Source organism: Trematomus bernacchii, unplaced genomic scaffold, assembly GCF_902827165.1.
Source record: "Trematomus bernacchii unplaced genomic scaffold, fTreBer1.1, whole genome shotgun sequence".
Classification (NCBI taxonomy): Eukaryota; Metazoa; Chordata; class Actinopteri; order Perciformes; family Nototheniidae; genus Trematomus; species Trematomus bernacchii.
In genome coordinates, this window is record NW_022987720.1 from 15,951,907 (window position 1) to 15,979,193 (window position 27,287).

General features: G+C 40.8%; 2 protein-coding genes across 5 annotated transcripts in view; one reads left to right on the forward strand and one right to left on the reverse strand.

Moving 5' to 3' along the window:
• The window catches only part of hsd17b14 (hydroxysteroid (17-beta) dehydrogenase 14), a 44,226-nt gene that overhangs the window by 11,138 nt on the left and 5,801 nt on the right, over positions 1-27,287 (forward strand). For 3 of the 4 annotated variants that reach the window (XM_034143745.1, XM_034143743.1, XM_034143746.1), the window contains 9 exons: positions 3,030-3,185; positions 4,305-4,457; positions 4,702-4,961; positions 6,615-6,720; positions 6,836-6,962; positions 8,299-8,532; positions 9,291-9,485; positions 12,642-12,776; positions 23,830-23,960. In XM_034143745.1, coding sequence (XP_033999636.1) covers positions 3,030-3,185; positions 4,305-4,457; positions 4,702-4,961; positions 6,615-6,720; positions 6,836-6,962; positions 8,299-8,532; positions 9,291-9,485; positions 12,642-12,776; positions 23,830-23,960 — 1,497 coding nt within the window. Of the gene's footprint in view, positions 1-3,003; positions 3,186-4,304; positions 4,458-4,701; positions 4,962-6,614; positions 6,721-6,835; positions 6,963-8,298; positions 8,533-9,290; positions 9,486-12,641; positions 12,777-23,829; positions 23,961-27,287 lie in introns of all 4 variants that reach the window. The other variant, XM_034143747.1, reaches the window with a different exon arrangement.
• LOC117493271 (potassium voltage-gated channel subfamily A member 7-like) lies at positions 17,446-27,015 on the reverse strand. Its single transcript, XM_034143750.1, has 2 exons — positions 26,924-27,015; positions 17,446-20,215 (listed from the first exon to the last, which is right to left on the reverse strand). The coding sequence occupies exon 2, from the start codon at positions 20,033-20,035 to the stop codon at positions 19,283-19,285; it is 753 nt and encodes a 250-aa protein (XP_033999641.1). The 5' UTR covers positions 20,036-20,215; positions 26,924-27,015; the 3' UTR covers positions 17,446-19,282.

Below are 27,287 nucleotides of genomic sequence, written 5' to 3' on the forward strand. Positions count from 1 at the left end.
TAAATCTTTAAACCTTTAGTTATGATTATAAAAGAGACATTTTCCCACCTGGTCTATGAGTTCATTGTTATTTAAAAAAGGGGGAAGATGATAATATTCCCCATCCCACACTTTATTAGACAGCTAGACAACTAAAGAGTGTGGTCAAGTGATGTTACCGAACAATGTTCATACTAAGAATGGCACAAGGATTGAAAAGAGGATTTGTAAAGACTATAACATTGGAACACCCTTCCCCCTCCCCTCCTCCGTACTTCGTTCAACGGGGATTATATCTTTGCAATTGAAACTTAGCAGGACATTCTCCGCCCCCCAAAATATACAATTTCAGATCATACTGGCAATCCGTCTTTGTGTCCAGAACGTCGACTGTTGCAGAGACTATAAAAGGGGACAGATATGGATAGGATGCTGAGCTGAAAGTGTGACAGCAGACAAACTAGTAGGTAACATCTTTGTGTTCCCACTTGTCTACTATCATTTTGTAGGCAACTGTATGTTTACTGCTGCATATAATACCGTTTGCTCAGATGATGAATTATAATCATGTCTGATTGCAAATGTCTCACTGAGTCAGAGTGTTTGTAAATCTGACATTCATACATCTGACAAGGATTTGGCACGGCTGCGCTGCTCTCAACATGTGTTTATATACGATTAATGTTTGGAGATTGTTGCGGTGGGGTCTCCGTTGAGAAGAAATGTGTATTGCACTGACAGTGAACACATTCTTAGTGGTTGAGTCTTTCTTTGGTGTTGAAGGTGATGACTTTGCCTTGGAGGACAATTTGATTGGTTCCTTAAACTAGACCTTGTCTGATAATTAACGGTTGTCAGCTGTTTATTGGAGACCCGTCCCTTTCAAAGAAGCGATCTAGCTTTAGGGTTACTGTTAAAAAAGGATGGATGTACTTCCAAGTGCAAGAATACTGTTGATATACAGTAATATACACTTTTCTGAATTTGGCTGCTGCCTTTCTGATATTCATGGTGCTGAGTTGCATTTTGACAGAAATCATACTTGAATTTCTTCCATACCAGATTATCCTTTTTAGCAATGCCAGTGCTTTGGCTTTAAGTTTGGCAATGCCGGTCAGACGCGCCACCACCCTGGTCCATCCGGAAATACCTACACTACTACTGGATGGGTAGCAATGACATTTTGTACAAATATTCTTGATCCCCAGATGATAAATCTTGACTTTGGCGTTCCCTGTTTTTTAACAATGTATCACCATTTTTTGTTTTTTAATGAAATATCTTTTATATTATTGGAAGGATTGCCGTGAAGTAGGGTGTAGATATTCAAGTTGCCTAAAGGATAAATTCTAATGATTTTACCCAGGGGTGTCCAAACTTTTTTCACAGAGGGCCACATACAGACAAATATACGAAGGGCTGGGCCGCTCACTAGAGGTATATTGCCTCATAAGTTATAAGTTAGAGAAATCAATCAAATTTAGGTAAATTATGGACCACACAGTTCTCCGTAGGGTTTCATTTATTGTGTTGGCAGCTCATCCCTTAAGACAGGAGGCTCAGATTGCTCATAAGAGGAAATATGAAGGGTATATTTCAAGGTTGTTATGTAAATGTATTATTGTGCTTTTTTCTTATCAACTAATATTTGTTTGAAAATGTTTTCAACTTTAATTGACTGAATTTATTTGAAAATTCGGCTTATTAACACATGAATACTGTGTTATATATTTGAACATATATATTTAAGAAGTACAATAGCAGATGTTTAATTTGTGGGCCATACAGTATTTCATTATACTTTTAGAATTGGTTGAGGACCGATTAAAAATGGTCCGCGGGCCATATTTGGCCCCCGGGCCGTAGTTTGGACACCCCTGATTTTATTTTAGGTTTAGGGCTAATTAGAAAATGATAGCATGCTAACACACAAAAAGCAAGAGGTTCTACACGGTAAATATTGTACCTGCTACACATCAGTGGGAAAGCGTATTAGTAACTATAACTTAACACAGCTGCCGCTTACATTAGAATCATAATTTGTGGCAATGACTCGGCCTAAGGGCATTGCAACCAAGACAACAGACTTCCAGTAATAAGAATGTACTCGTTCATACATGTGGCTGGGTGGCATGTTTTGGATAAACCTACAGAAAGAAAGAAAAAACAACTGCCCTTCTTCTATTACACAGTTTCACCTGCAGCACAAACAACATCATCATCTTTCACATCAATTCTCTTTCGCTCCATCCCGTTTACATGAGTGCTATATTCTGCTAGTGGTTGAAATCACAGTCGTGACAGAACACAATTCATGTGAAGGAGTCTTGACTCAATCCGGACGCTGTGTCGGTTGTTGTCCATTATCACAGTACATGGGATAAACAATCAATTGATCTAGCCAACACATTGTGTTCCTGATCCTGTACCCTACAACGGTTGGGTCGGGCTGAACCAGCGATAGTCTTGTTCCTTCTTAAAGTCTGCTATTATGGATTTATCTAATAAGTAACTTTCACTTAGACCTGTCAGTCAAAAATGTTTAAACAGCCAGGGGCAACATCTCACGACTCCTAATAGGCCGATTATTTACCTGATTCATTGGCTATATATCTTCCTTTATCAGCAAAGTACATATTGTCTAGTATTTACATTCCTGCTGTTTCCTTTTAGAGGACTATAATATATTACATCTCTTGAGTTATTTCTTCATGTCCTGTTTACCATTGCCTTCTGTGTTTGCATTGCCTGCCGTCATGCTTATTCACTTCCCTTAGGAACCTAAACCAAATGCTGCAAGGACATGTGAGTGAGTGGTAGTTATACCCAGTTGTCCCTTACCCACCTTTCAGAGCAGAATCAGCCAGCCAAAATGGCAACAATTTAAATCATCAATAACTGCAACCAATACTAAATAAGCAAAGAAGTCCTTAAACAATCCAATTGATAAATCAGCCAGAGAAGGGTGCATTATTTAACCAACACTGAATACTTTGCAGGCCTGCATGTTTAATGATGTTGAAGCACATACCCTTCCACTGTCTCCACAGACAGGATGACGAACCAGTCGAAAGCCAACCAGTCCAACACAAACAAGAAGGAGAAAGAAGAAAGCCAGCGAGATGACAACACAGACGTTGTATATAAAGATGCAGGCCACTGCAGCCGCAACACCCACAACCTGCTGCTGGGACTCACTATTCTGGGTATGCTTGGACTCAGAACCGTACTTTTCTATCTATAATTACATTATTTTGTGTTAAAAAGCAGCACATCTTCACCAGCTTGTGAAAGTTGGATTGTAGTTGCTAAACATAGGTTGAAAGTTAAGAAACAATGCCTCACACCAGCTTTTTGTTCACATATTTTACCATCCCATATTTAATTCAATTTCAGTGCGTTTTTTTGTTGTTGAAAAAAGCAGAATATGCACTCTAGATATACAGACTCATTTTCCCAATAGGCATATTTGGCTCGTTTCTGTTTTTAGTCTGCCTCTGTAAACACTTTGGTATGTTTCTGCATAGTTGTATGCTTTGTCAAAAAAAGACCGCCGCAAAGTGGCGAAGAATGTTAATTTGTCACCAAGAATTAACCCAAATTTAAACCTGTTTACATTACAGTGAAAGTTATCATTAGTCAGAGGACTCTTACATTTCGAATATTAAACAGTTTTCTTTTGGGGGGGGGGAGAGAAGTTGAGCAGTAGATTTACTTGAAACTAAGAAAGGGCCTATCAATATGTGGTTTATAAAGACAAAGTTGTACAAATTACTGATATTGGCTGTTTATTTGCATAATGTTTTGTATTTATTCTGAGTACACACAGTAGCGACTTTAAAAAAAAAAATGTTGTATATTATATGCTGATTTTTAATAGCTATGTATGTTTGGTCCAAATACACCAAATACATCAAAAAGTGAACTGTATTTCTGTTAGTCGTCCCTGTTTTGTAATGTTTTGAAATGAAGTCAGTGTGGGTTAGTACTAGACACTCAACAGCCTTCTTTCTGCTCTGGTGATTTGTAAACACACTTATATGCTGATTTTTAATAGCTATGTATGTTTGGTCTAAATACATCAATCTTATCCTGCTTTCAACAACATTATATGAACATTTTTTGTTTCCTCCCCTCCTATCGTCTACTCTCTTTCCCTTCTCTCCTCTCTATTTCCTGCCTTCGTTTCCCTTCTTTTCCTCCTCTCCCCTCCTCTATTCTCTGCCTCCCCCATATCCTCTTCTCTCCTCCCTTCTCTTCTCCGCTCCTTTCCTTTACATCCTCTCCTTTTCTCCTACTCTCCTACTATTTTTTCATCTCCTCAGGTGTTGTCATGGGATCGTTGTTTGGGACGCTGTTGCGGTACATGAGTGTGAAGGACTATGCTGCCCTCACTATGATTTCCTTCCCTGGAGATATCCTCATGAGGATGCTGAAGATGCTCATCCTGCCTCTAATCATTTCCAGTCTCATCACAGGTGAGAATGGAATGTTTTTACCTTACCTTACCAATCGTTGACAATGTTAAAGCATACCCAAGCAATAGACTCTGGGAACATGGGACACTGTTATCACAACACAGCCCTGTTCTTATATATCATGATAAAGCTAACACAGAAATAAGTATCTTACACAAACAATGTTAACTAACTGGGACAATTAAGGACAATAGTGCACACGAGCAACATGGTTTGTACCCTGATGATGATCTGTCTCTTTAAGGACTGGCTGGTCTAGATGCCCGCTCCAGTGGCAGGATGGGAAGTAGAGCCATGCTGTACTACATGTCCACCACTGTAATCGCTGCCACCCTTGGGGTCATCCTGGTGTTGAGTATCCACCCGGGGAACCCAAAACTAAGGGGGGGTGGCGCCACAACCTCCTCAGTCCCGAGGAACCCGGAGGTCAGCAGTCTGGACGCCTTCCTCGACCTGCTCAGAAACCTGTTTCCTGAGAACCTCGTGCAGGCCTGCTTCCAACAGGTAGCCTCAGCTTCTGAAATGAGTCTCAAACTGTTTTCCTACTCCAGCTCTTTATTTGTGAGCGCACACATCAAAGTAAGAATGTAACAGATATAGGATAAATTGGTTAAGTTGGCAAATACTGGCACAACACAATTGTACTTCTTGGTATGTCATGCTATTAATACTGTAATGGATTTTACTTCATTCATGATCAAACACAAATACATTGACATTTCTTTACAATAGAGAGGTTTTCCACTCTAATTTCGAGTAATGCTAAATGTTAATGAGCCATCATCCATTATTATATTTAGTTTTCTCAGCAGTTGACAAAAACGATTCCACCACAACGTGTAGTAGTTGTTATGAGGCATACTTTCTTGAAAGATGGTGGGAAATGATCATAATTATACATATTATATGCAAAATTCCTATACTTGCTTTGCATTAGTTTCGATTAGAAATACCTGCTTATGTGAACCTGAAAAGGTTGGTCTATACAAAGTATTGACTGAGCAGTCTCACAAAATAAAAAAAACGGTGTCAGGAGTGAATCAGAGCATGATTTGACACAATTAGTGTTGACTTATAACCAAATAGCAATGTATTTGTACATGTTACAGAAGTGTAACCTTTAAAGTGTAAAGATGACCTTTTTACGTAATGTCATTACAAGTAAAGCCCCTCAAATTACCGTCAGATTTAAGGCAACATTGGAGGTACTTTTCTTTTCATACAAATATATATTTTACTGTAGTTTAAATAAAAAAGCAAGATAACAAAGATATCATGTTTGGCTCACGCTATATGGCATGTTTTGGGACATTTTGTATATCTAACTGGTAATTCAACAAATTATTTCTACATTATAGAATGACACACATAAGCATAGCTTGAAGTGCTTAAATGATGAGATTATATAAAAAACAATTGCAAAAAGTGAATTGTCGCATATGATCCATTTAGTTTTGAACACCAGCTAAAAAAAGGTTTACTGTCTGAATACCCAGTTACATTAAAGGTTTGTTGGGTAATGGTCTTCCATGCTGATAATTTTTATACGGTAATCCAAGTCTCAATCATGATGCGACGTCTAAATCTGCCCCCCCCCCCTCTCTGCGTGTGGTCTGAATGATTACAAGTGGTTGTCTGTGTTAGACTGGGTGAGGGTCAGCCCTTCTGCTACTGCTAATCTCTTTGCATATGTAATGCTACATCTTTATTCACCACTGTAAGGCATCTGCTGGTGGACAGGGAGCACTGCTGAGCACCAGCTTATAGACTTCTTCTCCCTGAAGTCATTTCAGTGTTCTCCCTTTTTCGCTCTTCCTCTCCTTTCTGTCTGCATCTCTGTTTTACTGCGTCTTTTGTTTGTACTCATTGGGGATTCATTAAAGTCATAAAAGGCATAATAGCTTTTGCAGGAAGGAATCGTCCTTCCCCTTTGAACCTTCTTGTCTTTCTTTTCTTTGTTGTCTTTTTTTGAGAATCTCTTGTTCCCTGTTTTGGCTTTTTCTGTAAACACAAACCTGAGTGTGTTTGTGCTGCTGCCAAGCTTTCATTCACTCACAACATATTGGTTACGACATCAGGGTTTTTGTGAAATTGAGTTTGTGTTGGTTTAATTACATTTGAAACCTCCGATCAATCTGAATGTGGTTCTGCCTCCAGGTTCAAACGGTGCTGAAGAAGGTGCCGGTTATGGTAGAAAACCAAACTGAGCCCATCATTGAGAACAGGAAGAAACTGGAGTACAAATGGGGCATGAACGTCCTCGGTGAGAGGATGATTGAACTCCTACCAACTTCTTCTTTCAATCGTTTAATTTGACTGATGTTTGCTGATTTGCATTGAGAGCTGCTACTAACATGCTGCGTTGTGGTCTTCCTCAGGCTTGATCGGCTTCTTCATCACCTTTGGGATCTGCATGGGCAGGATGGGCGAGCGAGGGAGGGTCATGTCCGATTTCTTCAACGTCCTCAACGAGATAATCATGACGATGGTCTCCATAATCATGTGGTCAGTATTATCTCCCCCCCTGTGTGTGTTTGTGTGCGCCCTTCTGCAAGCATGCACAACATGTGTCTCTGTTTTCGTTAATGAGGGCCAACGGCTGCGTTGCTTTGACATTCTGGAAATACCACACACAGAGGTCAGTGACAGTGATGGATAACGCATACACGAAACATATTGTTGGAACGAGAAGAAGTGTCAGATATTTAAGTCAGAAGAAAAGAAAAAGGAAGAGAAAAAGGAGAAGGGTGTTAGTGAAGGACACGGACAGATGGACAGCCAGAAAGAAAGAGAAGTCTTCATTGGCACATGCTGTAGTCCATGGTATGCTGGGGAGTAGCAGGAGCCGGGGCCCGGAACAATGTTGTGGGCTCCCAGGGGAGACGGGGTGGAAGATCTCCAAACTGTAATGGATCCACGGTCGGCAGAGGAGCCACTTGGCAGCAGAGCTGAGGGTGGGAGGGACGGCTGGACGAGGAAGGATGCATGTTAGAGCATGTCTTCTGAGAGCAGTGCTCGCCTTGACGCTTCACAGGACACTCAGATAGAGAGCTTAGTGGCACTCAGCGCCGGGAAGGGAGAGGGGGAGCAGGGTAGGCGGTTGGAACAGAAACAGCAGGATGCTTGTGTTGCAGCTCTCCTAGGCCATTTACATGTGCAGCTGGACACCAAAGGAATTGTGTCCTTGTTCGTATCACTCACGTAGTATAAACAGATTACTCACAAGCCTATGGAGCTTGCCAAACACAGAGTCCAGTGTATACAAAAACACGTATCATACAAGGAACACATCCATCAAATCTATACACGGCATACTCCCCCAAACAACTGTCACTGAATGCCAGGCTCGGGGTTCAGCACGCAGCTGACCTGGGGGAGAGCAGGCCGCTGTCGGGATGGGACCTCTATTGACTTAAAGGGGAACTCCGCTTTATTCAAACGCCCCACTGCGCTCTGGAGTCAGGAAGGGGAACAACTGTGTCAAGTGTTTCCAAAGTTAAAAGTGTTCCTTTGACAGTGAATAAAGATGCATCAAGTGTTGTCTCTACATTCAGACATCATGTATATGACCAATGGATTTACTTGGGGGGTTAAACTTTGACGGGGTTGAGCTATAAATGCATCCATGTGCCAGGCAACATGTTTTTTTTTTATATTGAGTCTTCAAAAAGTCATAAAATGGTTAAACTTGTTTAAAAAAAGAAAGAAGAGAAAACATAAATATTTTTTTTGTAAAGTAAGGATGCTAAATTAGCAGTCAGCCTTACAAATAATACAACATCAATCATAACAAAACGTAAATCATTTCAGCTCTGGTGTGTTTTCTTCACTTTGTGTTTAGGTACTCTCCTGTCGGCATTGCCTCCCTGATTGCGGGGAAGATTGCGGGCATCGGAGACCTGGAGATGGTTGCCAGGCAGCTGGGCATGTACATGGTGACCGTCATCGTGGGCCTGGTGATCCACGGCGGCTTGATCCTACCTGCTATATTCTTTGCTATCACTAGAAAAAGCCCCATCACTTTCTACTCTGGAATCTTCCAGGCGTGGATCACAGCTCTGGGCACTGCCAGCAGGTAGGACATCCTGCAGCAAGCGTGCGTTTGTCTGTGAGGAAGTTCTCTGTTTGTGCATGTGTTAGCAACATATGTGTCACATATTTCTTTTACAACATCTTTTCCTTGACAGCTGCCGTACTTTTTCTGTGAATGAATGGCCTAGCCTGCAACTCGCTTTCAGCTATTTGGGTTGAATCTGAAACGGCTAAAGGCAAAACGTTGTATTTCCACAGACAAACCAGGACAGATAAATGTGTGTAAGCACAGGCTATCATAGACAAGTCCATGTCAGACAGATTCTGTGTTGTAAATGTCTAAGCCTTCGGATTAGTCCTCACCAGCCAAACTGGCCCCGCTGTATCCTGCCTGGCTCGGCTTGGCTCGGCCTGCCTGGGAGTCTGAACGCTGCTGAACCAACTGTCATTTTGGCACATTACTGAGGCTCTAGTGAATATGGATAATCCTATCAACGTTTTCCGTAATGATATTATGACCCGAGCCTAGCAGGGACAGGAATCAAATTCCTTTAATTCGCATGTCGCAGGACTGCAACAGTGGCTGGCACCAGCTGTTAGGAGGAGGCTGTCAGCCCACTCATATTTCCACCTTGTGTCTCTACCCTAACTTCACCCCCTCACCTCCCTCCTCACCTCTGCACTTCTGTCACCACCTGTCTACATATTTGATATCCTTAAGCAGACACTCTGCTCCTCTTCTTTGTACATCTGCACCTTTTTTTTCCTAACTTGGCATCTTGTGTGGCCTTCTTCTCTCAGTGCGGGAACGTTACCCGTCACCTTCCGCTGCCTGGAGGAAAATCTGAAGATTGACAAGCGTGTGACTCGTTTTGTGCTGCCCATCGGCGCCACCATTAACATGGACGGCACTGCGCTGTATGAGGCTGTGGCAGCCATCTTTATTGCCCAGATGAATGACATCTCTCTGGATACGGGACAGATCATCACTGTCAGGTGAGACACATGTTGGATGTCCTTCACACACATGCCTTATGTTGTTTTCCTTTTGACTAGAAACTTCGTTTTATTTAAACTTAAAAACTGTTTATTTAGGTTTTCAGGACAAACATGGATCAGCGTTTCAGTTTTTAAGTTTCAAAGCGTAATATAAATACCTTTGTACATACTTTCCCCCATTTAGGATATGAATGTAAAAATGAAACCTCCAATGTCAAATTCTAAAGTCTCTATGGGAAACATCAAAGTAAAGCAACAAAAAGCAAAAAAAGATTTCTGGATGACCAAAGATTTTTCAGCCACAGAAATCTTTACATCCATTCATGTCAACAACAGTGCTCTGGTCAGGTTGACAACAGGATTTGATTTGATTTTCAAAGCAAACATTATATGTATTTAACTATTACAAGTGAATGTGTATAAAGATACATAATGCATTGGCGTTATCGTACAAGTCCAGTTCGAAGTTTTTATTTATTTTGTTAAGTCGAGTCTAAAGTCATCAAATTTAGGACGTTGAGTCTGATTCGAGTCAAGTCATGTGACTCCAGTCCCCGGCTCTGGATCTTGCTGCTGGTCACTTCGTTTTTCCAGGGTTTGAGGCCCATAAACGTCCTGAACACAGTAAAGTAACATAATATGGGCAGAGGTCCAGGTAGTTGCACAGACACGCCCATATTTCTAGTGAGTAATAAGTGATGATTGAAAGGGTTTATTTTTGCGTCTAAGTAGTTTAGGACAATTTGAAGTTCTGATGGTTCATTCTGTTGATTTTAAAGGGCAACAAGATGTGTAAATCCAAGTTTCATTGCAGCATTCCTGTGTACCAGTGTAAACAAAATCCCCAACACATTTTCATATGGCTTGCACCAGTTTGAGACATTGTAATTAATCTAACAATATGCAGGGATGGAAGACAGCTTCAAACTAAAGCAATAAAAAAGTAAGAAATTCCCATTTTTGAGGTTTCAGCAAAACATTTATGTCTGATTGGAACCAGACTTTTTGCGGTGGGGGTCTATGAATGATGCCTAGCTCTTAGAACTACCAAATTCCAAAATGATTTTATTTTAAGGAATTTTGTTTCATCAGTGGTGGTATATTATAAATCTTCTGTCTCTAAAACGCGATGTTAAAGGTGGGGTAGGTAAGTTTGAGAAACCGGCTCGAGATACACTTTTTGTTATATTCCATGGAATGCTCTTAACATCCCGATAGCAATGAAAATCTTAAGTGCTTTGACAAAAAATCCATTAAAAAATGTCATCTGTGGAAGCCGTAGTACTGTAAAAAGCACGACCAATCATTTTAGCCGGCCCGGCTAAAATAACTGGATGGCCTACCTGCCTGTCAGCCTTCCATCTGTGCACAAACTTATCTTGTGCCCTCATTGGTCATGTGCGCGTTCGTGTGTGTTGGAGGAGGGGCTCTATAAGGAAGTGGCAGATTTTTCAAATTCTAGCGCACTCGAGCTGTTAGCGAAAATTACCTACCCCACCTTTAATTAGCACGGTTTGTCATAAAGCATTAAGATGTAAGGCAGAGCACAAATGAAGATGCAATACACGTCAAGGTTTGGAGCCGAGTCCAAACAGGCCTGCAGTCACATCTGGGGCCAACATGAACTCATAATTCCTCTAATTGCAAACATGTCACAACATGCAGCATTCTTCTTCTTTTCTTTGATTAAAACATGTAAAAAGTGAGGAAACATGAAGACATTTGTTGTCTTTTTTGGTAATCACCCTCTTTCTTATTCAGATCCCGCTTTCATCCAAGCATTGCAGGAACGATGTAATCGAATTAACACATTTGAATACCGGGTTTGAGCTGTATGACCAACATAACCACAAGATTAAACCACACATTACACACTGTGCCAAACCTGAAATTGGACATTTCAGATTTAATTGTTTTAATTTTGACAAAATATGAAACAACTCACATTCTGTATGTAATGGAGAACGTTGAAAAAGATCTACTATAATGTTAAAGTAACCTTTTACTAAATCTATTTGACCCTTTAATAATCCTATAGATTATAACTGCGCTGGCATGTCTCTTTTAAAACAATAATACTACAATGAATAAAAGGATTGTGCTTTTCAACCGCTTTTTCTAAGAAGAATATAAGAAGGATATCCTGTAGAATCTCCAAAGTTCTGAACATAAGATTGTGGATTCTATTTAAATAAGGTTTTTTAAGCTAACACTTTTTTTCTCACATCAATTTAGTTCCATTTGTGCTTCTTTTAAGTTGTAAATGATCAATACCACAACAACTGGGCTGTGCGGTTATCAGCATAAGATAAATACACAAAACTATGAAACATGAAACACATTATGCTAGTTGCTAGTTTGTTGATTAATACCATAACACATAATGTCAGCAGGGTTTAGGAACTACATAACACTTTTAAATCTTGTTAGCAAAGGATTTGCAATTTGAAATTGTATTATTTTTCCTACCAAAACTGTTCACACCAATTCTTAGGCTTGTGTTTTCAGACGAAAAACATCCACATAAAAAAATCCTCTGTTGACACAGATGTGTTGGTGACTTTCACTGTCAGTGACTGTGTTCAGAGGACAGCCTCACTAGAGAGCACAGCACATGAATCAGCCTGAGGATTTACAGTACTCACCTCTCAGATCCCTTCAGGGCTCTGACACACTGGGTTAAGTGGAGTAATTGTGTGTATTGGCAGACATTCAGCTGACTCAGCATATTGAGTCAGCAGTGAGGGAAGTTGCTGAAAAGCAATTACAGAATTAATGATTTCCAGCACAAAGTCTGGCATTTTTTAACCTTTCCTATTTTTAGTAAGCAAAATTAATTCGGTGTTTTTTCAACTTTTAATCAAGTATTTCCTGCACTTATTTTCCAATACACTGTATGTGTATAATGAGACAACAGCTTCACCATGGGCGGAAAATGTTGTTCTGGTTTGCCTGCTTTCGATTTTTTTTATTACACACTAAAAAGGATGATGAGTAACAAATAACTTCCTGTCACGCAGACACAGAACAACTGCACGCATGTTGGTTTCCTGCATTCTCTGTGGTGTGCTCCAGCTCAGCATCTGAATCAAAACATGTTGGTCAATTTAACGACTAAACTACCCATTTTTTTTTCTTCTTCTTCCTCCCCAGTATGACTGCCACCCTGGCCAGTGTGGGGGCTGCCAGTATTCCCAGTGCTGGGCTGGTTACCATGCTGCTGATCCTGACCGCTGTGGGGCTGCCGACTCAGGATATCAGTCTGCTCATCGCTGTCGACTGGCTGCTGTGAGTCAGGTGTCGGAAATGTTGGGGGTGTATAAGCGTGTGTCAATAACAGGAGAAATGACAGCTCTGTGCTATTTCAGGTTTAGTTAGTAGCATTTGTGAGAGACGTTAAAGGGTTTTGGCTATTCAGCTTATGGTGGCTCTCTGCTTTTCCCCCCCGCTGACAATGTTACTGTTCATCTACCCAGTGACAGATTGCGTACCTCCATCAATGTGGTGGGCGATTCGATTGGCGCGGGGATCGTGGACCACTTGTCCAAGGCGGAGCTCGCCGAAATTGACGCAGCAGAAATGCTACTGCTCCATCCAGAGGAGGAGCTCGATTTCATCCCTCCTCCACCGATCCTTACAGAGATTGACCTGATCGACCCTTTCAAACCGCCCAATCTGCCCCCTCGCTCCCCTCGCCCTCCCAAACAAAACAACCACGGCCCCGCTCTGTCCCAGTCCCAGTCCATGAATTACTCACCTTCCCGTTCTGTCCGATCTCCGTCCCCGCGCTCCATCCGCTCTCCCTCTCCGCGCTCCGTCTGCTCCCACTCCCCCCGACCTTTCCGTACTCATTCACCACGCCTTCCCCGCAGGACGGAGGCGGGCTACTGCGCCCTGCCCAGCCATGACAACCAGGTAACTACCAACAAACTGCTACTGTTTTTAATGCTGCAGAGTATATGTTCATCCGTGATTCAATTATAATTTGATTATTTGAATTAGCCTTTTCTGGATTTTGGCCTTAGTTGAAGAACATGCATTAAACTCACACAAATCACCACATGTCCTCATCTGTACTGTATGTGGGTTCTTATTATGTTACAGTGTTAATAAGTAGTTCAACACTTAACATCAACTCTATAGAGCAAATGATTAAACGAGAAAATCATCTGCAAATTCGGTTGATTATGAAAATAATCAATTGTTTGTAGTCAGACGTATTATTTAGGATGTTAACCTTAATTACGTCAGACTGTTAATTTAGCTAACTAGATCAATTATAAAATAATGGATGGATGGTTTCTAAGTCAAGATAACTTGATATAGCTTAATTTGTTCACTCCCATAAACAAATTAAGCTATATTAAGTTTATACTTTGTGCTTATATCTTTAAAAAGGGGTAATCTAGAAGACAGGAAGTTTAACATTTTGATTTCAGGTAGATATTTGTAGATAGTTTGTTCAAATATTAGAGTATTATTGCTTCACATTGGTAACATGGTACGTTTTAGCATGGAGCACCAGAGTCAGCGATATACCAGAGATAAAAGGAAGATGTATTTTTCTGTTATCAAATCTGTGCAGACCGTGGTGTATTTCTTTAACATTTAGCGCATGTATAAAATTAACTTTTCACTCAGTAGAGTCTACATGATCTCATTGTGTCTCTTTGCCCTCTCAGGTTCCCACAATGCATCGGACCTACAGAGAGAGAGAGAGGGAACGGGATCGCTTGAGGCGAGAGAGTGAAACCGAAGAGGACGAGGAGAGAGAGAGGGTTTTGGGTGAAGTGAGCGACGGCGAGGAGAGCGATGACACTGCTTATGACCGGAGGCACGCCATGGCGACCAGCGACCTGCCATGATTGGATTTTTACTTCCACAAAGCCCCCCCCCCATCAATTAGTTTCTGTTTTATGACTGGACAGTAGACTTCTGGCTGGTTACATTGCTACTTCTTAGATGTATTTTGAGTTCTCTGCTCTTCATTAGCAGAACTCTTGGGTAAGTTATCGACAAGCTCCCTTTGAGCTTAAAACAGATAGATATTAAAATGTTGAGAAGGCCCATAAAACCAGGTCTGAGACTTTTGCTCTTTAGCAAATTTGAGTTTAAATGGAGAGTTGTTTCCCTTTTACTTGTGTCTCCATTCCTGTCTTGATTTGTCATCTCATAACCAAACTTAAAATGCTCCTGTATGTCTGAACTTCCTTAAATGCGCTTGATAGGAGAACAAATGTGCTCTCGACTAGAAGAGTGTCCCGGTGTTACCAGCCTTTAACGCACATCAGTGAGTTTTTACAGTAGTTCATCTTTTACCATCTTTCTCTTCAACTTTTATTTTCCTGGCAGAAGTGGAAATTATTTAAATCAATGGAATATTTTTACATTTTGAGAAAAACACTGTCTTACAGAGGCAAAAAAACTGATGTAAGACTTATTTTTTCCTAATCTCTGTAGCAAAACCCACCTACCAACATCTCGTAAGCTCACTATGTTTCATGCCAAATCTTGTTTGTTTAGTCCCTAAAAAAGGATACGACTGTTACAAACTTTTTTTTGTCTTGAAACTGTAAACTGGTTTGGCGTCAATGGGTTCCATAGAAGAAATAGATTAGCGCATAATACATTTTGTGGTAGAAATAAAAAAATGTTACACTGGATTAAACAAACCAGACGTGACGTGTTAGTTGGTGAGCTTAATATATGGTAGTAGGCTGATTTTGTCACCCCTGGACAAAGCAAGGCTTTTCTCCTCTATTTTAACTGCTGGCTGTAGTTTCATATTAATCATACAGACACGAGAGAGGAAATGTCAAATTATTTCTTTAAATGACCTCGATAATACCAACTGGTTCATCTAGAGATATTCAACCAGCAGACATTATTTTTATAAATCTTTACCTTCTTGCATTTTCTTCCTTGGTGCGCTTCTTGCACATCACCTATTACCTTGATGTTAATATTGTATTTTTATTGTTGTGGTCTGGTCTCTGAAATGACGAGTAATAGGCAAGATGCTGTTTGGATTTTGTTGTTATTTGAATTTACGAGTTTTAATCTTGTTTCATTATTCTTAATTGCTGTAAAATAACGTCATCAGCCTCTTCCTCCCCACTGAGCATCTCATTTTCATTTTAAGTTCTGCCTCCCACCATCCTTGAGTCTTAACTCAGATTCACAGGTCCAGCTTGTGTGTATATTGTAGGTAATAAAATCCTAGAGATTTATTTAAAATGACTACAATTCCTTTGTGTTTTTCTCTTCTGCTTAAGTAACTTTGTTCAATCTGCGGAGGGATTTATATTCGAAAGGGGACACACGTCAGTGTTTGGTGACTAAGACGCAGGAACAATCCTGATGACAATATATTATTGGATGGGAAAGTTGCAACAGACACACATGCACACATTACACATCAAGCTGCGCTTACAGTACATGTTAATGAGACAAAGACACACAGAGATACCAACACACTTAATCCTCTCAAAGAAGAGTTAGAGATGGGCGAGGCAGAGTGAGGGATGGGAGAGGAATCGGAGGGCGGCAGATGGCCAGAAAGACGTCAATCCTTTTCATTCTTCCCAGACAGCATAAGGGCACTGTGAGTAATTGCAAACAGGACTGACGTTAGCTTCGGGTCCCCGCACGTCAGAGAGGAGAGCCAAGTTAGGTGGAGGCAGAGGTGAAGTGCTGCAGGTCAGCAGAGATCCGTAAATACGACAATGTGTGGAGGTTTGTCTGAACATTCCTGAAATTCAAATTTGAGATGATGTTCAGATGGATCAATGGAGCGCTGCACTAATCTGACCTGTAGCATGAGAGAGAGCTCCAACACATGACGGGAGGAGATCGCACCATCTGAGGCAGCAGGGGTCAGCAATTTAATCACTGCCGCCATCAGCATCGAGACGAGAGGGTGCATGTCCAAGTGTGTGTTTGTGCCGGTTTGGGTTTATAAGGAGCCTCATCTGCTCCAACCCGAGGCCTGTTGTCTCTATTTTAGCGGAACGCAAACATATTCCTGAGAAATGTGTTATTTTTATTGCCAACAATGAACGTTTTTGACCAAAACTGTTAATGATTACGTTTCAGCGCTACTAACAATGTCCTTTATAGCTTAATCTGACAATTGTTTTCTCAATAATCATTTGACCTATTACATATATGAAAATAATGAAAAAGATCATTTCAAGCAATATTAATCAGAGAAAGTCAGTAAATCCTCAGAACTGAGAAGCTGAAACCATAAGATTTGTAGCATTTCTGCTTAGAAAATTGCCTATGGCTTAAGTGAATTATGGTATTAACATGTTTGTTTTAGAATGTAAGTGGAAAACCTACATTTTAAACTAGGTTAATTACGGAGCATAATGTTTTACACATGAAGGTCGAGTTAAATGTAGATTTTTTTTAAGTATTAAACATGACGTCAAATACCTGATGTAATCACATGAGTTTCATCTGCAACTAATTTGATTTTATAAGTCTATAATAACTTAGTCAAATTAATTTTTTTATAACATGGAATGAAAACAACATAATGTGGTCATATGTCATAAACAAACACAATCATTTCAAGAAGAAAAATGTCACATTTGGTTACTTTGAAGTCTTTCATGTTACATGACTGTTAATTCAATCCAGTGGCAGCAGCAGTGACACAGATGTCCTGGTTTTAAAACACAGTCTGACATCTAGAGGCAGGATCACTCATGACACGAACCATAGTGCAATATACATATGACCTATAGACGATCTGTACTATTCAATATCTTTTCTGTTTTACTGACAGGAACTGAGATGTAAAGCATCCAGCATGTCTTCCCTCTGATACTACTTGTACATGCCTCATCTCACGCTGATTGTGTGTTTACATTTGAGCACACATCATCACATTCTCCCCGAGTCACTGCACAAAGTCATGTGGAAGGAATTCAGAAATTCATGACATGGGTGAATCAAATATGGTCTTTATTAAATAAAGTGAGACATCCTATATATACATATCCTCAGCCACATCGGTCCTCAAAATATATGCAGGTCAAACCACATCCACACTGTAAAAATCACTCGCTTATAAAATATGTTATATAACCACTTTGGCTTTTTAAGGTAAAACTCTATACAACATGATTTAGAAAAAAACGTGTATCTCCTTACATCGTTTAGTTTTTTGGCTGCAATTGTAATTCTTTAGTTAAAGGTAACAAACACTCACAAAGAAAGCTTCCAAATGTCTCTGCTGGTTTATCCACATTATCATTCATCCATAAGCTTTATTGCAGAACACCATTTCGTAGACTGTATTGTCATGCCTTCCACCACGGTTTGCAGCAAAGTATGCCTACAAATAAATAAAGATTGAGATTGAGATACAGATGGACAACATCAAGGAGGATTACTACAAAGAACTGGTCTGAACTGGTCTCTTTTTTCACTCAGAGGCACAAACATCATAGATTTGATTTTATAACAAGTAGTAAGCCAGTTATATTTTGATAATGCAAGCTCTGCTCTGTATTTGGAGCTCTCTCTGAGCAGCAAATATGAACTCTGATGGAACAACTAACCCCTTGCTAATTCACAGATAAATAAATACTTTTTCTAAATTAAATTAAAAATATTAAAACTTAACACATAAGGAAGAGATAGGTGTGGTGTAGCGAGTTGGCAGTTAAATAACCAAGAGGTGACAGGAGTGTTATAAAGGCTGCACTTTACATCTGCTTGAATGTGATTTGCTGTTAAAAGTCAGCTGATAAATCAATACATGATTGGAATCAGCTGAATGAAACTACCAACAGCCAATTTCTTAATGTACAGATGGAGAATTTTTGATATTATTAATGACTTTCAATAACCTGTATACATTGCATAGTGTAAGACAGAGAGTTAACTGTGGCAATGAAGTTGTCATTAATGTAAAGCCCAAGCTGTGAAGCCGGTGAGTACTATCGCTATCGCCTCATACCATCAGAGTATAGTGTTGCTCAGAAGTCAGAAGTGTCAGCTGACCTGATATCAGTTTTCCAACCATCTCTCGAGGCTGTATGTATTACACGGCTGTATGGAACATACAAACTGGATTCATTCCAACTACATGAACTCTGTCACCACCACCTCCATGATGAGCGATTTCTTTGTTGTCAACATCAGCACAAGATTATTGCGTCACATTTCTCCCATAACTCTGACCATTACAGGTCATAAGCAACTGTAACCCTTACTGCACATTCATCTATTAAAGAGCATGTGCACAGCAGCAGTTCAGGGCATTGCAGTGTACGGCATCAGACTAATGTGCGGTTAATGGATTTCCTACATGGCACACTTTTTATTGTCCACAACAGTAATAGTGACATCAATAAACAGGGATTGTATAACATATATGTTATACTGCAACATGATAATAAGTGTTGTATGTCTCTGCAACATGTTTCTCTAAATTATATTTCCTGCCTAAAACGAGCAAGAATGCAGAGAATGTCATAAAATCTTTTGTTTAGTTGATCAGTGGGTAAAATAGTTATCTAAAGAGTCTTGACATTGTCTTTAAAGGTACGTTTTGCCAAACAACCTTTTGTTCGTTTTAAGACGATTAACTCATATGTATTAAGAAAAACAGATGCCTAGTGTATATCAATCAATCATATAATCACACAGAAGCCTCAAATGTAACACATTCAGCTTATATCAGTACAAATCCTTGTGTACATGTTTCTTTCACTCAGAAGTATACTTCTTGATACTCTCCTTTTCTGGATTTGAAGCAGTTTTAAGTGTTTTCTCGATCAAACCTGAGTGACCAGAGGTTCTTTGAGGTAGAAGTTAAACCCTCTGCGTTCACCAGCTTCCTGTCCGTCACAGAGTCCTGCCAGGAGAGTCCCATTGAGCGGGGGGCAGATAGCCCTGGTGTCCTGTCCGTACAATGGGGCATAATCTCCCTTGTGTTCTTTCTCCTCTTCCAATCCTTCCTCATCTTCTCCCTCTTCACCGTCCTCTCCCTCCCAGACGGACGTGGGGACATGGTTGTACTCGGTCGTGTCCTCACACTCATTCCCACGGTGGTAGAAATAGCTGAAGTTAGACACGATGACCGGGACTGGCAAAGATATAGTGAGCACGCCGGCGATGGCGCACATGGAGCCCACCAGCTTACCGCCCACCGTCTCCGGGTACATGTCCCCATAGCCGACCGTTGTCATGGATACAACAGCCCACCAGAACGCCTCAGGGATGCTGGTGAACGATGTGTTAGGGCTGTCGACCTCTGCAAAGTAGACAGCACTAGAAAAGAGTATGACTCCGATGAAGAGGAAGAAGATGAGCAGGGCGAGCTCTCTGAGGCTGGCCTTCAGCGTCTGACCCAAGATCTGGAGGCCCTTTGAGTGACGAGAGAGTTTGAAGATCCTGAAGACCCTCACCAGCCTGATGACTCTGATGAGGGCAAGGGACACGGACGGTTGCTCGGTTTTGTCCCTGGCCAGCTCCGTACCCAGGGTGACGAAATAGGGAATGATGGCGAAGAAGTCGATGGTGTTCATGACGTCCTTGAAGAAGTGCACCTTGCTCGGAGCACAGAGCAAGCGCACAATTAGTTCAAAGGAAAACCAGATGATGCAGATTGTCTCTACGATGAAGAAGGGGTCCTGGAAGGGCGTGAAGCCAGGTGGGACCAAGATGGTTTCGTTCGCTATGGTTGGGTGAGCTATGGTGGTGAATTGCTGTAAAACAAAGCATGAAGGAAAAATGGGTACCGTTGCACTCAAATATTAAAGAAGACAAAGCCGATGCCACATATATTTTAAAATCTGCCGTTTATCAGACATGCAGTGGAAGGAGAAATACTAGAATAAAGGGTCGAGGAAAGTCTATAATAAATATCTCTATGGAGACAAGGTTTACAGGAGAGTAAACAAAGAAACAAGGGTAGAGGTTAGGGGAGAAGAAGCGATTATTCTGAAAGTTTGTCCTCAGCAGTTTCCTAGTATGACAGCTGTCATCAGGATCTGATCAGTGAGATCTGTGAGATCTGTGATACTGTGCTAACGTTTCACTCCTCTCCATTTTCACTCCCCTGGCTTTATTTTTCCCCACTGACTTTTATATAAATCAGTTTCTCTATTAATAAATGCTCACAAAACACATCAAGTTCATATGACGCTGGGTTGTGTGTCAACCTAGACACTGGCATGGCCGAGGCATCTGACACTTTCATTTAACCCGGCTGCTTGTTTTCTTCTGGGAATGAGTTAAGGGTTTAAAAACGCTGGGCATTCATGTCTTTTAACAAGTTAGATAGAGTTACTCTAAGATTTTGGCGGCCTAGAAGCACATTTTCTCCCCAACACTATATGTATTTATATGTTTATGTGTTTTTTTATGTCTGTCACCCTCACGTTCTCATGTGTCCTAACTTTGCAATATAAACGTTAACCCTTAGACTTCAGATGAATTTACACTTTTTTCATTTAAAAGGGTCACTTCTCACTTATTATTATTCTAATCTAGCCTACGAGGTCATTCTTTTTTTATTTGTAAAGCTATAAGATATTCACCTCTGAAATTCCTGCAAAGATACACCCAGTATCCTCTCTATAAGAATCCCCTCTAAAATCTAATGCAATGTAGTCCAAGATATCTGCAACAAAGTCCACCTTTATGTACTGTAGGTAATAATGTTTTATTATGATTGACACAACTATATGTTTATTATTGAGGTTTTATTTTGAAGTGGTGTTAAACTGGACTGCACAGGTATTTCTAGTTTTGCCCACCACATTAAAGGTAGGGTAGGTAAGTTTGAGAAACCGGCTCGAGATACACTTTTTGTTATATTCCATGGAATGCTCTTAACATCCCGATAGCAATGAATATCTTAAGTGCTTTGACAAAAAATCCATAAAAAAATGTCATCTGTGGAAGCCGTAGTACTGTAAAAAGCACGACCAAGCCGGCCCGGCTAAAATAACTGGATGGCCTACCTGCCTGTCAGCGTTCCATCTGTGCACAAACTTATCTCGTGCCCTCATTGGTCATGTGCGCGTTCGTGTGTGTTGGAGGAGGGGCTCTATAAGGAAGTGGCAGATTTTCTCCGGTTGTGTATTTTCAAATTCTAGCGATCTCGAGCCGGTTTCTCAAACTTACCTACCCTACCTTTAAGAAACATGAGGGGGAAAGAATAATAGAAAAACCACCACCACTAAGTATGACCTCAATATTAAAAACATAGTTGACAGTGTCAAAGAAAACATTTTAATATTTCTAAATGTTACCTTTTAAACATATCTGTTGTTTTCAATTACATGACATTGTATAAATGTACCTAATAGAGTGTCTACGGAGTGTTAGCAATATGGAAAATTGTAAATGGACTGCATTTATGTAGCGCTTTTCTTGTTGATTATGATGTCAACAGTGGTCTGCCCGTTGGTCAGTCCTCCACTTTGGTCCAAAATGCAATAACACAACAACTTTTTGTAGGGCTGCAGTTCATTTGTGAATACTTTCATGGTCCCTTGGCCCTAATGACTCTGACGATCCTCAGACTTTTCCTCTAGTTCCTCTGGCCTTTAGCTCAAAGCACCAAAGTACAACAGTACAGCTTCACACACAGCTAGCTTGGTTTTTGCAAAAACAGTCTATTTCACAAAGATTAGCACTAAAAGCCATATAGCCACAGAATGTTGCTCGTAACTAAAGCGCATTTATACTGACATACTAGGATAATTCATCCAATATGAGTTTCTCTCATTGTTTTCAGGTGGCCAGGATTTTTGGCACATGGATAATTGCAATCAGATGCAAAAAAAAAACGTTTTGCCTTCAACTGCAATTGTTGCTATCAGCCTCCACAATCCATTCTTTGTTAATGTCTTAGTCAGTATGTTTTTAATACGTTGATCAACACAGATCATTTCTTATTGACCGTTATTCTAATGTGATGATGGTGTCAAAATCAGCTCTAAATTATCTTTAGGGTTAGGGATATCACTAGGTCAGTGCAGAACATATCTTGCCAATGTCTATTATTGTTTCCAACTTAAAGCTATTTCTACTACGGCGAGAAGTAATGTGAGGACACGTCCAAGTTCAACCATTCCCTCCTGTTGCTCGCTAAGGGAAAGACAGTGAAGAGTGGAGGATGTGAGTGAGCTTGAGGAGATTATGCAGCCCTTTGATTTAAGTTGAGACCATTATCATTCATTCATTTAAAAGACATAAAACTGGTCAATAGAATAATTTAATTGATTAAGTTTTCAACACTATCTTGTGAGTGAGTGATAACGTGAGGACAGCTGTGCATGCAGGTTGTGTTTAGTTTGCGTAGCGTTCCAAAGGCGTCAAATGCTCTGATCACATGAGCATATCTATCTATGTATAGCAGTGTTGCTGGTGATTGGGAACGTAAATCCAACCAGCGCCACTGTGGTGTCACCTCTGCTCCCCGGACCTCCAGAATTTGCCTCGTCTCCAGGCTACTGGAGCGTTTGCAATGCTAATTTCATTTTGTTGCAGTCCTCAGAAAAGTTAATCTGCGAGTGTCTTTTCCATGCTGATTTCAGGATATGAGTCATAGGGTTTATTAATACAGACTTTAGTTTATGTGTTGATGTGCTCTAAGGGTTGTCCTTTACTCTATATATAGCCCTTTAGATCTCTTAGGGGTAACGTGAGACCAGCCCGTCTCCTTTCCTTCAGTTCGCACTTAACTCTTTCCAATTTCTCTCTATCCCTCTTCTTAGTACTTTAGTATCAACTCCACCTGAATGTGCTGTTGGGTCTGGCAGTTGTCCCTGAGAGGCTGACAAGACATATCATCGCCACAACATAAAACCACATCCATCCTGCTCTGTCTGCCAATATTCTTTCCTTACTCTTGTTTTTCCACTAGCAGTTAAACAACCTGTCTCTTCCACTTCATTCCTTCCCCTCCATCTGAGAGGATCAAATTTAACAAGAAGTCCAAAATAATCCCATGTAAACATCTGCCTCGCCTTTTCTACTCTATTTGCTGCCTTTGCCGTCTCTTTCCCTGATCTTGATTCTTAGCGTTGATATATCTAATAATCCTCCAGTTCTACTCTCCTTGTGTTGAGAGGAGATAAAGACCTTGCACTGTAAGAGCTGGTTGGTGTTTCGTATGGGACAACTGTCAGCACATGTTGTCCCTCTATGATCACCTCATCACTCCATTACAATGTTAACCTCTGTTCTCTTCGCACCCTGTCAGCGACCTGCCTTTTCCATACATAACCCCAATCCTATCTATTTCACTCATATGTGTCAGCACCATCCTCACCTCCCTCTTTTCCTTCTCGTTCCTGAACTCAGGCAGTGTCTCCAGGCAGAAGATGAGAATGGAGATCACAATGACCATGACGCTGATGATGGCGATGATGCGAGCTCCGCTGGAGGACTCTGGATACTCAAACAGCATCCAGAGGCGACGCTGCAAGTCATTGGCGGGTAAGGGCCTCTCCTCCTCCTTGGGGAACCCTTCATCTGCTTTGTAGCGTTCGATGATATCCTCTCCGAGCTCATAGAAGCGCAGCTCCTCCAGGAACATGTCCAGTGGGACGTTGGCGGGCTTCCGCAGTCTCCCGCCTGACTGGTAGAAGTACAGGATGGCATCAAAGCAGACGCGGCTCCTGTCCAGGAACATTTCATTCCGCAGGGGGTCAAAGTAGCGGACGCGACGTCCAGGGTCACCAAGCATGGAGTCTGGGAACTGGGCGAGGGTGCGGAGCTGCGTCTCATAACGCATCCCTGACACGTTGATGGTCAGGCGTTCCGTCAGAGCCCAGCCGGTCCTCGAATGGCGTTTCTCCTTCTTGGCCACTCTGCTCGGCTCCTTCTCACTGATTTCCTTCTCTAGCTTGTTGTTCTTGTCTTTGGTCCATTTTTCTTCGTCACCAACCTCCTCAGCTTTCTGATTTTCATTTGTCTGCCCTCCTCCTCCTTCGTCTTGATTATCCATCCTTTAGGCTTTTTTTCCTCTTGGTTCTGTTTCTTTTCTTACTTTTCTTGTTTCTTCACTCTGGGGAACAACACTTAAAGGTTAACTTGGCAATGCAGAAACAAGAGAACAGGGAAGCATGAGTAGATCAATCAAAACTTTAGTTCAGTAATATGAAATAAACTGTGACTTAGTTGTTAAGTTGTGACATACATTACACCTCCAAGTGATAAACCCCAACAATAATGCATCATTCGTTTTTTATACAATATCTTGGAACTGATAACAAGATATTTATAGCAAAATCTCACCTCAGTTTTCTTTGTAAATTCAGCTGAGAAATGTTCTGGATATCAGAAAAGACAGTAGTTTTTGTTTTGTTATTTATATCACATAACAGTACTTGTTTTTTAGAAGTTACCTTAAAGGGGACCTATCATGCAAAATGCACTTTTGTACGTCTTTTATACATGAATATGTGTCCCCGGTGTTCCAGGGAACTCACCAAGTGTCAGAAAACACAACCCTCTCTATTTTCCTCCATACCCAAATCTCTAAAAAAGGGTCTGCAACGGATCTGATAAAAACTGATCCAGATTTGAAAACTGTCCTGACGTCAGGACAGTGGCGCTACGGCTATTGGGCCAACTCCACCAATCAGGAGGAGACAGCCACGGCCATTGCCGTTCGAAAGCGCTGGAGACGCTGTAGTACATATGCCAGGCCTGTAGGTGGTGCTGTTCTCACAGAATCAGCCCTTTCAAAAACAGAGCTAAAAATATTCAAATTGAGCGAAATGAGGCATGGCTAAAATGCATGATCTGTTTGGTATTTGAAAATAAAAAAGTATAAATATGCCTTATATATTGGTATGGTCCTACACTATATTATTCAAATATAGCATGATAGGTCCACTTTAAATAGTGTTACAAAGCAGGGTTTGAGTTTTGTCATAAATTAATAGATTATGCATTTTATTTACCTTTTTTAATTATAAACTGTATTGTAAATAACACCATGCAGATCCTCCATGTAAAACGCTCCATACATGCAGTCAGCTTCATGCTCATCACCATGTCCAGTTCATCCAGTAGAAACCTCCTCTGGTCCGTCTGCCTGTCAGAGCTGATGATTCAAACTAATCACACCTCCAGAGAGCGACCATAACCCAGCTGCTGTACCTCCACCTCGGGGTGCCTTTAGGGCTCACCCTTTGCTCCTTCTGAGACAGTTTGTGTATCAATTCCCTCATGATGATGTCCAGACAACCCCTCCTCCTCCTCATCCTGCATGTCGTCCCTCCTTCGTGTGTCATGTTTAGGAGAGGAGGGGAGGTGGCAGAGGAGCATTGTGGCTCCTTCAGGGGCTGCTGCTTTGGCGTTAATCTGCAGCTCGGGTGAAGTTAGTTAAGCTTGTTTGTAGGTCACTCGCGGTCTTCACTTGTGCTCTCTCACGCTCTGTGGGCCTGTAGGGAATGCTTTCGGGCCGAAATTCGATCCTCGACCTCTCCTACTCCAAGAGCACCCCTGCCCCCCTCAGCCTTTACTTTGCCCCCAACAACCTTTCCTGACCGAAAATGCCAACCTCCTAACCCTCACTCTTTCTTAAACACACAGTAAATGTTTGCTGTATTTTGATGATGAAAAAAGAAAAATGTCGGTAATCTAAAACTTAAAGTGTTGTTGATGGTGATTTACGCTCTGAATGTGCCATCATATATGTAGTATTTTTCTTTAGTTTCAATCATCTTAAACTGCTGTCAACATGTATTTTAAATTATGTTTGTCTACTGTGGCTTACGTAAAAGTGTACAAAAATTTAAAACATGTCAAATGGAAACCTGATCTGCCAGTCTAGCCTTCATTTGATATTAAATATAAATCTGGATGTGGTTATTTTAAACTCATCATGAAGTCCACACTCAAGCATTTATGTGTGGCAATGTGTCTGTGTGCAGTAAAACTACAATTCCCATTACAGGAAGAGCTTAAATGTTGCCTTTAATTGCATGAGTAGGCTACCTGACTACTGCAAAAAACTAAAACAAATTTGATACAAAGCTTCACTTCCCATTAGAGGTAGCTGTATCACTTCAGTGATACTCTTGACTTTAATTTATATAGTTTCATCATAAGGTTAAAATTAAAGTTGTTCCAATGCTTTTAACTTTATGCTCAAATATCTGAAAAACGGATCACGTTTTCAGCCTCAACTCAGCTGCACTTTGTGTTTAGTGCTTGTTATCAGCAAATGTTAGCATGCTAACAAGGTAAACTAAGACTTGAAAAAAAACTGAAGTTAACTAAGATAGTAAACATGTTCGTATTACTGTGAGTATGTTAGCATGCTGATGATAGCGTTTAGCTCAACTGTAGAGCTGCTAGCATGGCAGTAGACTCTCACTGGTCTTGTTATTGTATTAGTGCATTCATTGTAGTAAGTTGCTTTACTGTATTTCAAATGCTTTTCTTACCTATTTTGAAAATTGTCTATAAGTTTCAGTATAGGTGTTGTTATCATCTGCATTTTAATGTGCGTTTTGTTGTTGGTCTGCTTTCGTTAGAGCGTAGCCGGGGCTCATCGGGCATGTTTCAGTGAGTTTTGTGATGTCCAATACTACCAACAGCACCTGAAGGCAGCAGAGCAAACCCCATGATTTGTGAACTTTGAACCTCAACTACAAACTGAGGTTATAATCGGGAATGATTTCAGAAAGGTGATGAAGTAAAGAGACACATACGTGCATCTGAGTAGAATTAGCGCAAAGAAAAACAACGAACACCTGTCAGTGTCTCGTTCAGAGTTAGCAGCAGCGCAGCTCTGAGGCGTTTCTCCTC